Here is an 18,005-nt window from a genome sequence, read left to right as displayed (position 1 = left end):
GCCTTTAAAATAAATTTAAAAAAAAAAAAAAAAGAAAAATTTCGTTTCTTTTCCTTCACTGCAAACCTGTTGTCCTTTCCAGGTAATATCATTGGTTCTGGGATCTTTATTTCCCCCAAAGGAGTCCTGGAGCACGCCGGCTCGGTGGGGCTCGCCCTGGTTATTTGGGTGCTTGGCGGAGGCGTGGCTGCCCTGGGCTCACTCTGCTACGCTGAACTGGGAGTCACCATCCCCAAGTCGGGAGGGGATTACTCCTACGTCACAGAGATTTTTGGTGGGTTAGCTGGGTAAGTACCCCATCTCTATAAACTCATTTTGAGACGTGTTTGTGTCGTGTGTTTGTCGTGGAAAAGCCGCCTGACCCGGAAAACACCTGCCAATAAAAACGCTTTTTGCAAAATCAATCTTCCTGTTCTCATTAGAAACACCAAATTGCCCCTACATGGACATCCCAGTGGCACTCCCCAAGGGAAGGTGATGGACCCTTTTACTCCCCTCACTGATTCAATGAAGTCCATGGCAGACAGGAGCGATGCTGTGTCCCGGTGACATTCCCGTGGGCCAGCTGGGAACGAGCAGTGCCTTGTGTTGAGGAGCTTCACCCACCAGGGAGACTGGGCTGGGGCTCCTTGCTGGAGCTCCTCCAGCAAAGCTGCTTCACTTACTGCAGCTGTTCAAAATAACCAAGAGTTGTAAATACAGAGAGGAGGGAATGCTAATCCAGGGAATGCTTTCTCTTTGGAAACCCCACTAGTGGAGTAGCATGGCTGAGGTAGGAAGGGACAAGTGAGAAGAGGTCATCTTTTATATTTGAGTGTATACTTTTTTTGTGCATTCAACAAGATAAATAAGCTGTCAGCCTGTACTCACAGCTCACTAGAGAAGCACCAAAATGCTCTGACCAGCTCTCTCATCAGCAAGTGGAGAGGCCACGCCACGTGCTGGTGGTTTAGTTATGAAAAATAAGCAGCATAACTGAAAACTAGAGAAAAGTGAAGGGGGGATTTCCATTTGAGAGGGAAAACAAGCTCCTAACAGGTGAGCTGGCTGCTGAGCAAGGGCAAATCAGAACAACCTGTCACCCTGTCCCACAGGAGGCTGTCCCTGTCACCCTGTCCCCCTGCTCGTGCCTCAGCCACATGGGCACTGGGCACAGCCAGCATCCAGCCAGCTGGGTGAGCACATTCTGGTGCTTGTCAAACTCCAGCCACTGCCTCATGCTGGTTCTCATGGAACCAGCATTTCTCCACTGGTGGAATCACTCCTCTGGACCCTGTCCTGCTGTGCACAGTTACACTGACATCACAGAACAGACTGAGGGGACAACATTACCTTGGTTAACCAAATCCCAACTCATCTTCACCGAGGTTTGTTCCCTCACAGGGGCAGGAGCTGCACAGTAAAGCCCCTGCTCCCCCAGGACACTGCAGCAGGCAGGCAGCAGCTGCCCTGTGACCTGCTCCCAGGAACAGGGTCTGCGAGGAGGGACCAGGAAAATGAAGGAGCACAGAACCTCACAAAGTCACAAGTGATGGAACATCTCTGTGAAGGAGGCCAGAAACCACCAGAATTTCACAAAACCAAAAGATTTATGCTTTCTAGGGGAGAAAATGAGTACTTAGGAATCAAGTACAACTAAACCAGGCTTTAAGTTGTTCCTCAGCTCACTCTGTTCCACATTCAGAGAATTTACCTGGTACCAGCAAGCACCAGGCTGAGCAGCTGCTGTAACAAACCACACACCAGGTGATCACTCACTGCCCAGCATGTGCCTGGGGACAGTGTCACCTCCCAGAGCAGGATTTTCTGCTGGGGCAGTGCTCTCTTGGTGTCCAGGTTTGTAATGCTCAAGCAATATCAAAAAAAGCACCACCTGTCACCTGAAGGGAAGCAGTGCTCCCATTCTTGCTGTGTAGAGACTTTACTTTTTCTCCCAAGAAAAGTCAGCTGTGCACTAGTGTGACAAAGGGTTGCATTAGGCAAGAAGCCTTTAGGTAGGTTTTGGTGTAAAAAGGAGGGGACAGTCATATTTTCCAGTAAAGCCAGGCTGGGATTGCACTTTTCTGAGCCTGCAGCTTAGGGGAACTCTCACAAGCACCTCCAGCTTCCCACTTTGGGAGTGCCCATTCACCACTGGTGGTTGTACATGGGGCTCTGAGCTTAAAGGGGCCCTTTAGGAGCCTGCACTGTGCCTCCCCTGAGGAAAAAAACCACTGCTTCTCTCTTTTGATTTAATCCTTCTGCAGCAAAGTACATCAAACTCAGCACACAAAGCTTTAGTGCATCTGCCAAGTGACTTTCCCAACAGCCAGTCCGGATGGTTTGGTCTGTTCACACAAGGTGTTTGCTGTAAGAGCACGTGCTGTACCCACCCAGACCTCAACATCTCCACTCCTGTTGTCTTGTCCCTGCCTCCCAAAATCCTCCCATTTATCGTGTTTTCCTGCATACATACAAGGCAGAAGGAAATACTGTTTGATTTTAACAGCCAGTGGAGTACTACATGGCCCAGCTTCTGATAGTTGGTTGCATAAATTAAAAACCCAACCAAACCAAACTGAAACACAGTGGTCACATTGCTTAGGTGTGATGTAAGAAGGTGAATGGAATAAAAGAGAGAGGCAGGACAGGGTCATCTCCTGAGCTGGCAGGAGCTCAAAGACAGCACAAAACTGCTGAGAAGTTGTGGTGATGGCAAATTTTGGCTGGAGATGACCCTGAGCAAGGACACTCCTTGGTTCCTCCGGCCAGGGGAGAAGGAGGAGGTGAGGGAGGGCTCTGGTCTGGTACCAGAGAGCAGACCCATGCTTTCATCTTCGTTTAGAAACCACCTTTTTGAAATAGCACTGTGTGTGGCACACTAACTGCAGGGGATGTGTCACAGCCTTGCTGCTGGAGCCACCTGAGCACAGCTCTTTGTACACACACATGGGCTCGCTGGTCACTCAAAGAACATTACCCAGAACAGTAAATAAAAGGCTCTGTGTATTCTTGCAGAAGACAGTGAATAAATTCAGCTTCATGAAAGACCCTCCAGTGTGTTTCTGACAGTACAGTTTCCTCTGAATGCTCAGCAGTAAGGTTGCAGCTAACACAGCTGCTTCACCAGCAGAGACGGGTGGCTGGACATATGTCCTTCCTAAAATCAGTCAGCAGAGAGTTTTCAGCCAAAGTTTTGCTAAGTGTCACTCCTAACTGCAAGTATAGCATGCTTCAAATATAATTCCATGTTTCCTTGTTACTGCAAAAATCTGAAGTTTCCAGAGGCAGTAAGTCTTTCAGCAAATAGAATAGCATTAGAAGTATTCAAACTGGCTCCAACTTTCTTAAAGCAGTTCTGTTTTCCCTGTGATACAGTGAGCTGTACTACAGCATCTATTTCAAACACTTTTCTTTTGCTAATGATGCACGAGTAGGGTACACTCTAATTTTATATTTTCATAGGCTGCTTTTACTCCATAACATTTTATATCTAATGTAAGACCCTCATGGGAGTACAGGTACAACCCAAATACATGTTGGAGAACCAGTTTCACCAAGTCCACTAGACTGTTAAAGACCCAGATCAAACCAGGCTGTTTATTTCTTTCCACAGGTGAGGAAATTAGTGTGCAGAGATGCCAGCAAAAAAATTCAGTTTTGGATGACTGGCACTTCACATGAATGCCACACCTTTCCAAAAGCAGCCCACTGCTCCATAGATTGTCACTTATTCCAGCCTGTTCCTAAAATGGCAAGGCTGGACTCTCATTAGGGACATTATCTCATGCATATACACTCTGGTGGGAGGATAGCCATTGACTTCAATGAACTTTGGATCAGACTCAACAACAAAACACACAGCAGAAGCCAGCCAGCCAGCAGCTATTGATGCTTGCTACTCACAACTGTGGTTTGCTCAGAATACAGGCAGGGAGGTTATTTTGTCTGCTCTCTCACCACCACCAGCACATGCAGGAGCCCAGATTTCTCATGCAAACTCTAATGTTCAGGAAAAAAAAAACCAACAAGCAAACAAAAAACCAAAACCAACCAAACAAGAGCAGCTGCATCTTTTTCTCTGCATCCATCTCCCTCAAGCCTGTTTCTAAAGATCTGATCAATTCTTGGCAGCAAGAGAAGATTTAACTTCTCATGTTCTTGTAATCTCAACTACTGGGTAACTGTGAAAGGCTATCAGCTTCAGCTGACAGGTTCAGTTGTTCAGCTCCCAACACCCTGAGGGGCAATAATTCCCCCACTTCCCACTTGAAGAGCCAGGCAGGGTAATTCCAGGTGTGCCATGGTGACATCTTCCTGCCTCAAGCCAACACCATCTCCCCACAGGCAATTTAAGTCAGGTAGAGCCATTCCCAGCTGGCTGGGCCCCTGGCTCCTCATCCTGCCTGGGCAGCACCATCAGCACTGCAGAGCAGGGCAGTGCCAGTGGGGCAGCCCTGGTCCCCACAGCTGGATGGCCAGGGCTGGGAATGTGATCTGAGGGAGTAGAGTGCAAATCTTCTTCTCAGAACCAGGTTTTGATTAAAACTTACTGTAAAAGCAAGATAAAAGTGGGCCTACATCTTAGGCAAGCTTCCTTCTTGTTTTGTTGCCATCTTTTTTGAGACAGTTTTGAACTTTCTCCCCCGCTGCTCAAATGATGCCTGTACTTTGATTTGCACTGTCAGTCCTGCATTTCAAAGGCTGTATAAAACAAATAGACTGTCAGAAATCTATTGAATGATCCCATTCCCATTAAACCACAGTCTACTTACCACACTTCATATCACATCATAGAAAAAAGGGCCAATTTTGCCAGCAATTGTGTCATTCTTCCCATTAAACATTTTTAGCTGAACACAGTTCTCAGCCTGCATAACTTTTATGGGCTAAGATAACCATGTCAGGGAGGAACTGGTGGTCTCTGCCCAGGCATCTCTGCCCAGGCCCTGCCAGCTGACAGACATGCACACACCAACCTGATGTCACTCAGCACCACCAGTATCCAAACCCTATCAGCAAATTGTTATTGCAGTATTTAGGTCCTATTTATTCTTCAGTGAGGACCAGCTGAGTTAACTCATACAGCAAGCAGAGTCTGCAGAGATACCCCAGATGGTGGGTACATCATCCACACCACCAGATAGCACAAAGCAATCGCTGGAGAAAACTGTTCTGAACCTCAATAAAAAATTTTAGCAGTCGGGGAAAAAAAGGAGTAACACAACAAAATAAAAAGAAAGAAAAAACACCCCACCTAGTTTATTGTAAAAAACAACAGTACCAGGTGGGAAGGTACCCAGATCTTGTATCATCCCAGTTCACCAAATTAACTCTGGGGGGTAATAATTGCTCCATACTCCTCAGAAGCAACAAGGCAAAGTAAAGGATGGGACTGAGAGACACTCACCCCCTGGCTGAGGAGCATCCAACAAGCAGCAGCACTCCATCCCTCTGGGTTATTAATGGCACAGAGAGGGCTTCCCTCAGCTGTGCCACATTTATGGGGCTGGCGCCCACTGGGTGCAGCCTCTTAAAGAGCAACCTACATAATATAGAAATTATCCTGTCTTATTTGGAAATATCACTTCAAATCCTCATTTGTGCTGGGCATCCCTGTATGTTACATTTGTGCATGTATGTGAGTGAGTGACAGTGAGTGTATCTGTGTGTGCATGCACATGGGCAAGAAAGACTTCACTTTCTTGCAAAGACTACTTCTCACTACAGAGATAATAATGCTTCAAATATTTTAAAGCACTAACCAGATCCACTGCTGCCTTTGGAACTTTCTTTTTCTACTTCCCAGAATGAGAAGCCAAAATATCTCATGCTTTATATTTGCATGGATACCTTGCCATCCCCTTAAGCCACAGCTGGAGGCAGACAGCCAAGCCAGTGCACCCCAGCTGAGTGATCCATCACAGGATACTGCACACTGACCCTGGCCCAGGTCACAGAGCCAACACAAATGGGGACAAGAAACCCAGACTGTGACTGGAGACCCTGCAAAACCCCTCAGAGCTGCCTTCATGTAGGGACTGCTGCCTGTGTCAGCCCAGGAGCTGCAGAGCTGCTTTCCTTTAGACACACGGAGTTAAATCAAAGCGTGCCTGCTGGGCATAATCCTCCTCTTTCACACATTCCTAAACCGAGCTTTGCTTTACAATGTTTCATTTAAAGTCCAGATCGTGCTGAGGATGTGGGAAAAGGGATGAGGGCAGTCACAAGGAGGTGACTGTGAGGTGTGACCAGGATGAAGGTGCTCAGCCCTGGTGCCTCAGGAGCAGGAGTGCTGCAGAGCTGAGCGTGGTTCACCTCCTGCAGCACAGCCCCAGCGCTGCTTTCTTGTGCTTCTCCTTGTCTTTCCAGGTTCCTGCTGCTGTGGAGTGCAGTGCTCATCATGTACCCAACTAGTTTGGCTGTCATAGCACTGACCTTCTCAAACTATGTCCTGCAGCCCGTCTTCCCTAACTGTATCCCCCCCTATAATGCCTCCAGGATCCTCTCCATGGTGTGTTTACGTGAGTATTTGCTCCTCACACACACACAAAGCTTGACTGGGTTTCACAAGGGGCCACTCCAGCCAGGCTGGGGGCACGGCCACAGCTCAAAAGGCCAGTGGGGAGGTCCCAGGACAGGCACTGGGACTGCTGTGGGATATTACATCCCTTTCCACTTGCCTAACAGCAAGCACGGTGGCCTGAAGTGAGGCACAACAGCACCCAAAATGCAGTGGGTCCCAGGGCAAGTGGCAGCAGGTGAGCATGTGGGATGGGACAGTGCTGTGCTCCCTGCAGAGCCATGGGCTCCTGGCACAGGTGGTGGCACAGGTGACCCACCACCTTTGAGCCCTTCCTAGTCTTCTTTCCCGTTCCCAAAGGAGTGTGCAGGCAGAGCAGCGCGCTGCCAGCTCTGCAGGAGTCACTCACAGAGCCAGCAAAAGCAAACCAGAGCTGCAGGGCTGAGGATGTTCACTGTTCCTGTGAGGAGGGGATGATCCCAGCATGCTGAGCACGACTCAGGCACAGTTATTGGAGCAGAGGAGAGCCCTGACTGGCAGCACCCGAGGAGTGAGGGCTGGTGGCTCCCACAGCTGGGAGTCTCCTGGGGAAAGGCAATGCTCCTCCTCACCCTCGTGCCCAGCCACGCTAGAGCTCCCTGCAAGAACATGCTCATCAGTCTGTGTTTTCCAATGCTGTGTGTTCTTAAATAAACGTAATTTCGTTTCACTGAATTCAGTCTTTTGCTCTCCAGTTCTCCTGACCTGGGTGAACAGCTCCAGCGTGCGATGGGCAACGCGCATTCAGGATATATTTACAGCAGGAAAACTCTTAGCCCTGACCCTCATCATTATTGTGGGCTTCATACAGATCTTTAAAGGTACTCTGTGAGACAGCTGTAACATGGGTATGGGACTGTTGATAGACTTGATTTCTTCCCTCTTACTGCACTGTTTCCCCCTTACAAACAGACCTGAAGGTGTGCTGGATGTAGCTGAGCTCAGGGCTGTTCACTCACAGGGCTGTGGAAAGGATGGAGTGTTGAAATGGAGGGAGAAATTGGCTGTATCAGCTTAAAAAAGCCCCTTTAATCCTCATGGGATTTGATAGAATAAAGGAGGGCAGCTGAGGATGTTTCAGGATAGTTACTTAATTTTTTTAATCTGTTGTGTTTTCCTTGAATTTGAAGTGCTCTGGATCCAAAATGAATAAACAATGTCTTGCCCAGGGCAGGAAGATACCTGCTTCATTTCAGGCACTAGTCCAATTCCCTACAAAAAATCACTTTTAAGATTACACATGGGCAAAAAAGGTCTCACTGATTCACCACTTAACGAAAAGCAGAAAACACAAAAGATTTACCTTTTTTTTTATCATGTATATGATGAGTCATATAAGGGAAGAAGAAATCCACAGAGGGCAAAAACCTTGTTTTCTCAGTGGTAACAGTCCTACAATCTTGACAGATCTTCCAGCCCCACAGACACTTTATTTTTCAAGTATTTCTACTAAACAACGCCAAACTCTTGTAGAAGAGAACTGCGTTGAGAGCAGACAGGAATTTACACTGCCAAGGAGCCACCCTCAGGCAGGGCAGGCTGCAGAGGGTCCCCTGAGTGGTGACAAGGTGCCCACACAGCTCAACATCCCTCACCAGGACCCCGTCCTGCAGAAAGCACTGCGAGCGCAATGCCAGCCCATGGGGACAGGAAGAGCATGAAGTCTCCATTCTAATAAGGAATAAAGAATAAAGAACTGAAAGCAGAAGTTAACCTGTTTTCCTGTGTCTCTGGTAGGTAGGGGTGGATTAACCTCTTGCTTGTGCTTTCTGTGCAGGAAACTACAAAGAGCTGACGCCAAGCAATGCATTCAATTTTTGGATGACTCCTTCCGTGGGGCATTTAGCTTTAGCTTTTCTTCAAGGGTCCTTTGCTTTCAGTGGCTGGAACTTCCTGAACTACGTAACAGAGGAACTGGTTGATCCCCGCAGGCAAGTATCCATTTCCATGCCATCCACATGTTCTTGGAGTGCTGAGGCACTGGAGTCATCTGGTAGAATTATTCATTTCAAGAGATGTTAGTCTGTGTCTGTGGGACTGGTCCTTCTAAAGGAGAAAGATTTTTCTTTAGAACAGATAGCAGGCAAGCTACAGAAACAGTGAAATTAAAAATACACAGCACAAAGTATTAACTGAATCCAGGCAGCCTACAGACAAAGCAGTGTCTTTATGGCACTACTCAGTCATACAGTGCTCCTGCAGCAGAAAATTAACCATTGAGGAGATACCACACAAACATCTGCTGGGAGAATCACCTCTATTAGAAAAATGTTGAATTATCCTGGAAGTTGCTTTGCTTTTTCACCCCGAGGGGGTCTCCCACAGACACCTGAAAGAGAAGTTGTGCAGTGAAAGCAGCACTCCCTGCCCCAGCACCTGCCAAGGCAGCTGACACTGGGTCACTGCTGGTCCTGGGTACGGGAAGGGGCTTGGAAAGGATTCATCACAAGCAGGGTGTGAGGGAAAGGGAATTTTGGTTTAGCAAAGTTCAAGTGTTTCGACATTTCTGAACTGATGAAGTGCAATGACAAATGCCAAGAGCAGCTCTTGGAGTGTTAGTTATTTCTGGGCATCCAATGCACACAGCAATTAAACAATGAGGAATTTAAGCTACTACACAACCTGGACAGAAATGACTTAAAGTGGCTCTGCACACCAGTGAGTGGCAAAATGCATGTCCAGAGATCTTGGCAGAAACAAAGAAATGTGTTTTCTTAATAATGTGTTTTCTTAATAAACAACAACATTTTATTGGACCACCACAGTTTCAAAGCTGAATAATAGTAAGTTATGACTTAAACAAGGTAATTACAGCCTTAGTTGAGAAATAAAGAGAAATTGGAACAAATAGCCTTTTTTTTTTAAATTATTTTTGCAGCCTCTGAGGGGAAATTAAAATATAAAAAAGCAATTGGATAACCAAAACCACTTCCCACTTTTACTAAGTCTGTTCAAATTTACGAAGGTTAAATATGCTTTTTAAAACCTTTTTTCCAAATCTGACAGACAGAGAAAAATTGCATTATTTTGTTAGTTACAGAACAGACCAGGTGCCCCCCTCTGAGGAGGTCTCTGGGTTGGAGATCAGGCACAGCTGTACTACTGCAAGTTGCCACGCTGTTGCCTTGACCAGACCAGGTTTATGGCACACAATGGGCCAAGGCAGCAGCTGAACAACAGGACCCCCTTCTTTTTCAGAGCAGGTGAAGGTAAAACAAAGCAAGGCATTTAAGGCAAAAGTCCCAAAACTTCTGGGAAATGGCTATTTTGTTTTTTTCAGTGACAGGCTGCACCAGTCACAGTCAAAAGCCCAAAGGGAACTCGTGGTATTTGTGTCCCAGGGTGCTCCCTGCAGACATGGCATTTGGTAGCACTTTCAGCCTTCTCCACCCTGCAGTGGGTCAGAGAGCCCCTGGAAGCAGGGAAGCTTCTCCAGAGAAACCCCCACGGAGCCCCAGCTCCCCCAGAGTGGGCCGGGTGAGCTCCCCCGGGGCCGGACACGGTTGTTGTGATCTCTCTGTGCGCGACCGTCATTGCTTATCTACCCTCCCAATTCTTTTATTAGGAACCTACCTCGTGCCATATTCATATCCATCCCACTGGTGACATTTGTGTATACGTTCACCAACATTGCCTATTTCACTGCCATGTCACCCCAAGAGCTCTTGTCCTCCAACGCTGTGGCGGTAGTAAGTAAAACCATTCCCTGGACGTCTCGAACACACTTTGATTTCGGTTCTGTGCTTTGCAGTGTATTTCAGTTTCTTTGCCTTCTGTTGCTTTAGACATTTGGTGAAAAGTTACTGGGCTATTTTTCCTGGGTTATGCCAGTCTCAGTGGCCCTATCTACATTTGGAGGAATAAATGGATACCTTTTTACCTCATCAAGGTTAGATGGAGTACAATTTTATGAACGTTATCTGATTTGGGGAGGGGCTGTTTTAATTTCCTTTGCTAAAGAAATGCTAGCTAATTTTGGATGTTGTAGAGCACGAGGTCGTTGTTGGGCGTGTTGGATACAATCAGTTATGAATTGCTTTGTTTCAAACCAGCAAATGTAATACTGAGTCATGAAATCTCTTGCAAATTAATCTATGTAAGTTACTGGAAGTGCCTGCAGATGTGGAATAATTCACATTAAGAGCCAAACACAGCTTTAGTGTGAAACCAAAGTAATTTTACATCAACAAAGTTCCAGTAACTACAAGCCAAACTGTGCTTAGCTCAAAGAAGAGTTTCAGGGCCTGGTGCTGTTCCCAGTTACAGGCATTTTCACACCCATGCTGGAAAAACTTGGAGGCAAGGTGCTTTGCATGCATACTGCTGGTAGTGGGGCCAGAATCTATATAGTCTGTTAGATTGTAGACAGTAAAGTCTATTTGTAATAACTGACCTCTCTGAACCTAATTTAAAAGTTATAATTTTTTATTATGTCTTTTTGAGGAAGCAACTCAAGTACCTTGGGAAAGTTATTTATCTCAGCACTTTCATGAGTATAACCAGATGCAACAAATCTGAGAGCACATGTAAGAAGTGCATTTAAAATGTTTAGGCATGTTCAACCTAACCCAAAACCCTTTTGACACTGGAAATATCCACACAACCTTCAGGGTACTCATCCCTCCCTGGGTAAAGAGGCAATGCTGGCCAGCAGGCAGGGACAGGGCAGATTTCAGAGCTATTCCAGCGCCTCAGAGCAGGTCATTTCACAGGTAACATTAGCTGCTCAAGGCCTTGTGTACTGAAGGGGGTCCAGTTTGAATACCTTTCACCAGGTGACTCAGGCAGTCTCTGGTTGTCTCCCCAGTTCAGCCACAGCTCCCTTCCATGGGAAGAGATGAGGTGTTATATGGCTAAGGACTGGAGAGCCTGTTGCACACCCAGTGGATTCTTCATTACTCTTCTTGTTTCCAGGCTGTGTTTCTCTGGTGCCCGAGAAGGCCACTTGCCGAGTTTGCTTGCCATGATCCATGTCAAGAACTGCACACCCATTCCTGCCCTGCTCCTCTGTGTAAGTGTTGCCCCTGCTCTGTCACTGTGTAACCTGCTCTTGGAAACATTGAGTCGCAGAGAGGAGAGATGGAAAACCCCTGGAGAGGCCATTTTACCCCAGAAGAGGAGAAGCAAGCAGGCCTGGAGTGCTGCTTGTGTGTGCCAGCTGAGCAGGTCCAAGTGCCCCAGGGAGAAGCAGCCTTTGGCCTTGGAAATAATCCCCCCTGACACCTGCAGGGCTTCCCTCATACCTGACTTGAGCTGCAGTGTAAGCTCATTACCTACTCCATTTAAGACAAGATGAGCTCCTCAGACCAATTTCACCTGCTTCCCAGAAGCATTTGGAGATCCCCATGGTCACTGCTGATCCCACTCAGGCAGGGCTGCTTTAGATCCTGCCACCAAATCCGGAGACATGGTGGATCCCAGGGAGCAGACAAAGTGCTCCTAAAATTACTTACTCTCAACAACCAAGACACCTTGTGAGGGGTGATCAGGCAGCTCTCTGAGGGACACAGATGTTTCTTTTCCATGGGCCAAAAAATTAAGTGGAGGCAATGATTACAGTGTCCCTGAATAATGCATCTGCTGAATGGTACATCAGGCAGACATCGGGTCACCTGCAAAGATCAGACACTCATGGACCAGCTGTTGAGAGGGCGTGGGACTGGTCCAGTTCCTGGTGTGTTGCTGTGGGAGGAAGGTTTCTCTCACTTTTTAGGCAGTGTGAATTTCCACAGTACTAATGACTTACAGAAGTTATTGTTTGAAACAAAGATCTTCATGTTCTTTTACCAGCAGTGAAATTAGAACATGCAATGGGTTTTATGTCATGGGCATAGGAGATGGTAAAGAGGAAAATGGTTCCCAGTGCTGTTGTCCCTGGCTGCAGAGCCCAAGGGAGGGACTTCCCCAAAGGGCATTGGCTTGCAATCTTGGCTGCACCAATGGCTGCCAACTGCAAGTTTGCCACTGATATCAAAGATGCACTCAGAAGATCCATGTTTACATGTCTTCTGGCTCTAACAGCAATTCTGGCACAATACACCCATACAAAATTTCACCAAATAAGTCTCCTGTAAAATTACCGTTCTATGACAAAATACACATCTTGCTGAGGCTTTACAGCATTCCTGGGTTTAGAGCCCCACCACAAACATCTCACTGTTGCTTGTTGGGAGTTTGGGGTAAGCTGCCTGTGCCTGCCCTGCCCCAGGGCACCACAGGATCCCAATGGGCAGCTGTGCTCCACTGGTGCCCACGAAGCAGAACTCCTTTGTCCTTAAAAATACACGGGCTGAAATGCTACACTGAGTCCCAGAGGCTGATTCACTGCAGAACACCCTGACCAGAGTGAGCTGACCAATCCATCAGGCACAGCCCCCTGCACTGCTCCAACCATCCCCCCTGAACCACAGTGCAAATCCCAGAAGGAGCTCAGCACATCAATTCATCCTTTGCTACAGGAGCAAACAGGGCTGGACTTTAGGCAAACCTAATTAATACATCAGGTTCCTTTTCTCTCCCAGTGAAACACACCCACCTCCCTGCATGGAGAAAGGGTCCTCTGTACATGGAAAAAAGCTACTTTAACATCACCAGTGAGACCTTCGTTTTTACTAATTTACTATTTTACTTCCAAAAATCAAGGGGCCCGAGCTAAATGTAAAATAAACAGACTGGGGGTTTTTTGCAAGGCAGTGGGGAGTGACTGGCCCCACGTGGCTGTGGCCAGGCTGTGGGAGAGCAGCACACCCCTCTGCAGCCCCAACACTCACACCATGAGCAGTGTCACCTACGTCAGTGTCACCTACACATGGACCCTTGTGCTCTGAGTGACATCACTGCAAAGCCCTTCAGTGGCAGCAGAGGGTTGTACATGTGTGTGACACCGTGTCAGGGGAGAGCAGAGACCATGTTAATGACACCAGTGTGAAACTGTGTCCAATTTTAAACCCATTGTGTGGTGGGACTGCTCAAGGTGTTGAAACCCCCCTGCCAAGCCTGCCAGGCTTTGAACAGGGGAACAGCAGGACCAAAGGGGCATTTGGTTGTGGTGGTGCTTAATTCCTGGTGCTGGTGGTGCAGAAGCCTTCCCTCCTGGGAGGACTTTATTGTTGAAACAGCTGATTAAGAAGAACGGACATAAGCAAAAAGAGATCCTGGAGTCAACCAGCCCAAAATCCCAAGTGCTCTCTGGAGGGGTTTGGATGTTTAGTTTCCCCAGGCTCTGGGCCCCAGCAGACAGTGCTCACTGGACTGGTATGTGGTGCAGCTGAGGGCTCAGCTCAGCCCCTGGGTGGGGGACTCAAGGATCAGCACCCTGGCCCCCAGGCCAGCTCTCCTGGCTCTAAGACACAGAGTTCAAAAAAGCAAGTTAAGTGTGGAAATTTCTACAGTCCATCTGCCAGTTGCCAAACACAAATAAGATTGATGGTCCTGATCAGCTGTGACACACACCACGGGGGAAAGGGCAAACCTCTAATGCTTCATAATATACAGGCCACCTGCAACAACAGAGTCCCCTGAACAGAACACGTTAAGTCTGCAAGAAATCTTTTCACCTGGAGTCCTCACCACAGGGCTCAACAGCTTTTTAAAACACTTAACAGAAATGGGTGGGGTGAGAGCTCTGCCAGTCCTCCCAGCCCTGCCTGCCTGGCCGTGGGCAGCAGAGACAGCTCTGCCAGCACCCCAAGGTATTTATAAACAGTCCCTCTGGTCTCTGGCTTCAGCATGCCCCAAATAACCCCAAATCCTCATTCAGCCCTGGTGGCACAGCTCAGGGATAATGCACCGAGCCACAGGAGGCAACAGATGCCCAGCAGAGGCCAGGAACGAAAGGAGTGTTAATGCTTTAATGGGATTTTTGCTTTGGTTTGTTGTTTTTAAGCTACCTTTTCTAGTAATGGCTCAGGAAGGCTGTGCTCCTCTCTTTTGCAGTGCTTGGCCACTCTTATCATCATGCTTGTTGGAGACACATACACACTAATCAACTACGTGTCCTTCATTAACTACCTCTGCTATGGAGTGACAATTATAGGCCTGATCGTCTTACGCTGGAGGAAACCCAAAATCTTCAGACCTATCAAGGTGCCACTGTTAAAGCTAAATTTCTTGGTTGCAGTGGTGATGCAAAGGGTGGGATGGGAACATCAAACCCTCCACTGTCCTGTTTTGAATAACAGTTTATTTTATTTTGAAGTAGTATGAATGTTTTAAGGTCCCAAAGCATGTCCCAGAGTGTCATTGGTGCAGAAGTGGGATGCACAAGTTCTCATGAACTTGTCGGGATGGGCAGAGAGGAAAACAGAGGTAGAGGGAATGGGGGCACAACCTATGGGGGGGTCCTGAGCCACAGCACTGCCTGCAGACCCCCACAACCAGTCAGCCACTGCTGTTGCTCTGCACAGTCGTGCTCTGCTCTGCTCTCTCCTGGTAGGTGAACCTCCTCATCCCCATCACTTACCTGGCGTTTTGGGCATTTCTGCTGATCTTCAGCTTATACTCGGAGCCTGTCGTCTGTGGGGTTGGACTCATTATCATTTTAACCGGAGTGCCAGTGTTTTTCCTTGGAGTCTACTGGAGAAATAAACCAAAGTGTGTAAATAGGCTAATAGGTAAGCCAGCACCGTGTGCCTTCCTGCCCTCTCAGGGCCACTGACTGTGCTTGGGGTCTGCTTAACCTCTGACACAGTGGCACTGTAACAGCAGGGACCTGCCTGCCCGAGCCTGGCCACCCCTCCCAGCCACAGGCACAAAGCAGGCAGGCAGCACTTCCCTCTGGGCAGCTCTTTGCTCACTGCTGGGTGCATCTGCCTCCTCTCGTGCCCCTGTGCAATTATTACCCACCCCCTCAGCTTGCTCTCAGCAGCCTGTCCCAGGGCAGAGGGACAGGGGTGCCACCTCAGGCACATGAAGGCCAAATGAGCCCTCCCAAAGGGACTGGGATGCAGGTTTGTCTCCCCCTTGCCCTGCCTTCCTCCTGCTGTGCCCCCAGCACATCCCCCCACACGAGCCCTGGGGAACATGATGAACTCCAAAGACAAGAAAGCCTCACATATAAAACTAAAACTGCCCAGAAGCCCGGTACGTTTTGGTTGTGTTTGGCTTGTCATCGCTTTGCTGCAGGGCAAGGACAAGCACACTGCAGCCCCCTGCTCTGCCCAGAGGGTTTCCAGCAGCTCCCCGGGGCCAGTGGCCACTGCAGCAGGGCTGGCACGGTGCCAGCAGGGCTGGCAGCCACCCCGTGCCATCCCAACCCTGCCATGGGCAGCTCTGTGAGGGGCTGGGGAAAGGTGCCCCTAAATCTGCCCCATTTAATCCGCCCTGGCTTCACAACCCCCGGTCACTGAGCTGCAGATGGGAAGGGCTGGAGGGGCTGTGGGGGTGCAGCATCCCCCCGGCACCACACTCTTGTTTGGGAGGGCTCGAGCACCCCCGTTAACCCCCCGTGCTTTGCTCCTCCAGAGTCCCTGACGTGCTGGGGGCAGAAGCTGTGTTTCGTGGTGTACCCTCAGTGTGGAGCTGCTGAGGAGGAGGAGGCCTCCTCGGCCCACTCTTGGCGGCCGGCGAGCGAAAGAGCAGCGAGGAAATAACAACCTCTGAGGCTGAAGTTGGCTTCTTGTTTACATGCTGATTTTTGGAAAAAAAAAAAAAAAAAAAAAAAAAGTTTTTCTGGAAAAAAAAAAAAAAAAAAAGATATATATGTTTTTAGAGCTCCAATAGCGAAGCCCGTAAAATGAGCTACACCCTTTGTGGCATCTGTAGCTTTTAGTTTTTCCCTAAGAAAAAAAAAACAGGAAAAAAATAAAAGAAATAAAATATAAAATAAGGCGCTGGTTGTTTGGTTGTTTTTTCTTCTGGCAGCATATTTGCTCAGCTTTGGAAAGCAGCACAGACACAGCTCCGGAATACTGATTTTAGTTGCCATGAGGGTCCACCAGAGACATACAAATTTAGGCATTTCAAAAGTAGGGCAGTTCCCAACACAAAATCAAAACGGAGAAATCAAGAGAAAGTGAGGAGACCTGTTGCTGTCGCTGTGCCTGGGTGGGGTGACCCCCACATAACACACGAGGCATCAAAGTTACAGTCCAAAGGATCATCCCTTCCCACACCTGCTGCCAGCCCAGCACTGTCACAGCAGGGCAGGGTCACTGTGCTGAGCATGAACCTGCCCTGGGGGACCTTGGAGCAAAAGCTACACCACCAACAGCAGGCTTGACTGTTCAGGCACCATGTGGTGACACGGGAAAAAATATCCAGCAGCAGTGACACAAATGCCACATATCTGAGTGCTGGAGCATTGTTCAGAGGTGGAGCAGCGTTCCTGCATCCCGGAGGGGATGGAGCTCCAGGCACCACCCAGGAACTCCTGCATGAAGCTCTGCACGATGCAGGTGCCCACGGGAGACGTGGAGGGGTTTGCAGCAGGCTCAGCATGGGGGCTCAAGGGACACACAGGAAAGGAGCCCGATGTCCCTCCTGTCTGCTGGCTTGGGCCACGTTGCTTCAGAGACCAACTCCCCAAGTAACAAGCCCGAGCCATTCACACATCAGATGCTCCTTAAGAAAGTGCTTTGCATATTTTATTTGTGGCATACACCAGGGGAAAAAAAAGTCTCGTTCATGCACTTTAATTAATATATAGGGATTTGCTGCTGCAGCAATATGGCCACTTTCACACCAGAGAATCTCTGGAAAATGCAAAATGCAAGAACAGCTCTGAGCTACTGTTCTTTGGCAGTTTTTGAAAACAAAAACCATCATGTTCAGTAGCCTTGGTAACAGCCATGTGAATTTAATTTTAAAAGTATCTTTCTGTGTGTTACAGGCCCTGGCACAAAAAGTAAGGATTTCATTCTCTCTTAATTTGTCAAATGCCACACGCTTTACAAAGATTTAAGAATAGACTCAAAATAAGGAGCGAGTTCAAGGAATGTCTCTTTCCAACACAATTAATTATTAAGAAATATTTTTATTTTAAAATATCTATAGTAATAATATCTATATTTCAAACATCTGTCCATATTTTAAATATCTATCCATCTCTCTCTGAACTTTCAGATGGTAGACACTAGAAGGGAACACAACTGGCATTCTTCTCTTTGTATAAAGCTGTTAATCAGAAGAGATTGAAATGTATATTTAGCTGGAAAAAAAGGTGTGGTTTTGCATGCATATGTAAAGACAGATTCCACATTCTAAATAATGGTATGAACATATAGCTTGCTAATGAAAATCATATATATTCAGCTTGCTGTTTAAAAAGAAATTCACAGCAGACCTGCCCTGTGGCTAAACCTGAACCCTTAACTCATGTTGGAGACTCTCATGGCTGAGTCTCATTTTCCACAGCTCAAAATCCACTTTCCATGGTATAATTTCCAACAGAATAATTTTTTCAGTACCTTCGTTATTTAGTGGAAAAATTAAATGTATTACAGTACCAGCAATAATGGTTGCTTTC

The 18,005-nt window shown here is 47.7% G+C and overlaps 1 protein-coding gene across 1 annotated transcript in view; it reads left to right on the top strand.

Annotated features, from left to right (window-relative positions):
- The window catches only part of SLC7A10 (solute carrier family 7 member 10), a 40,842-nt gene extending 24,676 nt beyond the window's left edge, over positions 1–16,166 (top strand). Inside the window, exons 2-11 of the mRNA XM_051805990.1 lie at positions 83–287; positions 6,352–6,503; positions 7,237–7,362; positions 8,319–8,472; positions 10,107–10,230; positions 10,327–10,430; positions 11,456–11,552; positions 14,477–14,626; positions 14,976–15,153; positions 16,004–16,166. Coding sequence (XP_051661950.1) covers positions 83–287; positions 6,352–6,503; positions 7,237–7,362; positions 8,319–8,472; positions 10,107–10,230; positions 10,327–10,430; positions 11,456–11,552; positions 14,477–14,626; positions 14,976–15,153; positions 16,004–16,131 — 1,418 coding nt within the window. The 3' untranslated portion in view covers positions 16,132–16,166. The remainder of the gene's footprint in view (positions 1–82; positions 288–6,351; positions 6,504–7,236; positions 7,363–8,318; positions 8,473–10,106; positions 10,231–10,326; positions 10,431–11,455; positions 11,553–14,476; positions 14,627–14,975; positions 15,154–16,003) is intronic.
- The last annotated feature ends 1,839 nt before the right edge of the window (positions 16,167–18,005 follow it).

This window comes from Manacus candei, unplaced genomic scaffold, assembly GCF_025592945.1.
Source record: "Manacus candei isolate 608988 ecotype Guabito, Panama unplaced genomic scaffold, ASM2559294v1 h1tg000065l, whole genome shotgun sequence".
NCBI lineage: Eukaryota > Metazoa > Chordata > Aves > Passeriformes > Pipridae > Manacus > Manacus candei.
This window is presented reverse-complemented; position numbering and strand designations above follow the sequence as displayed.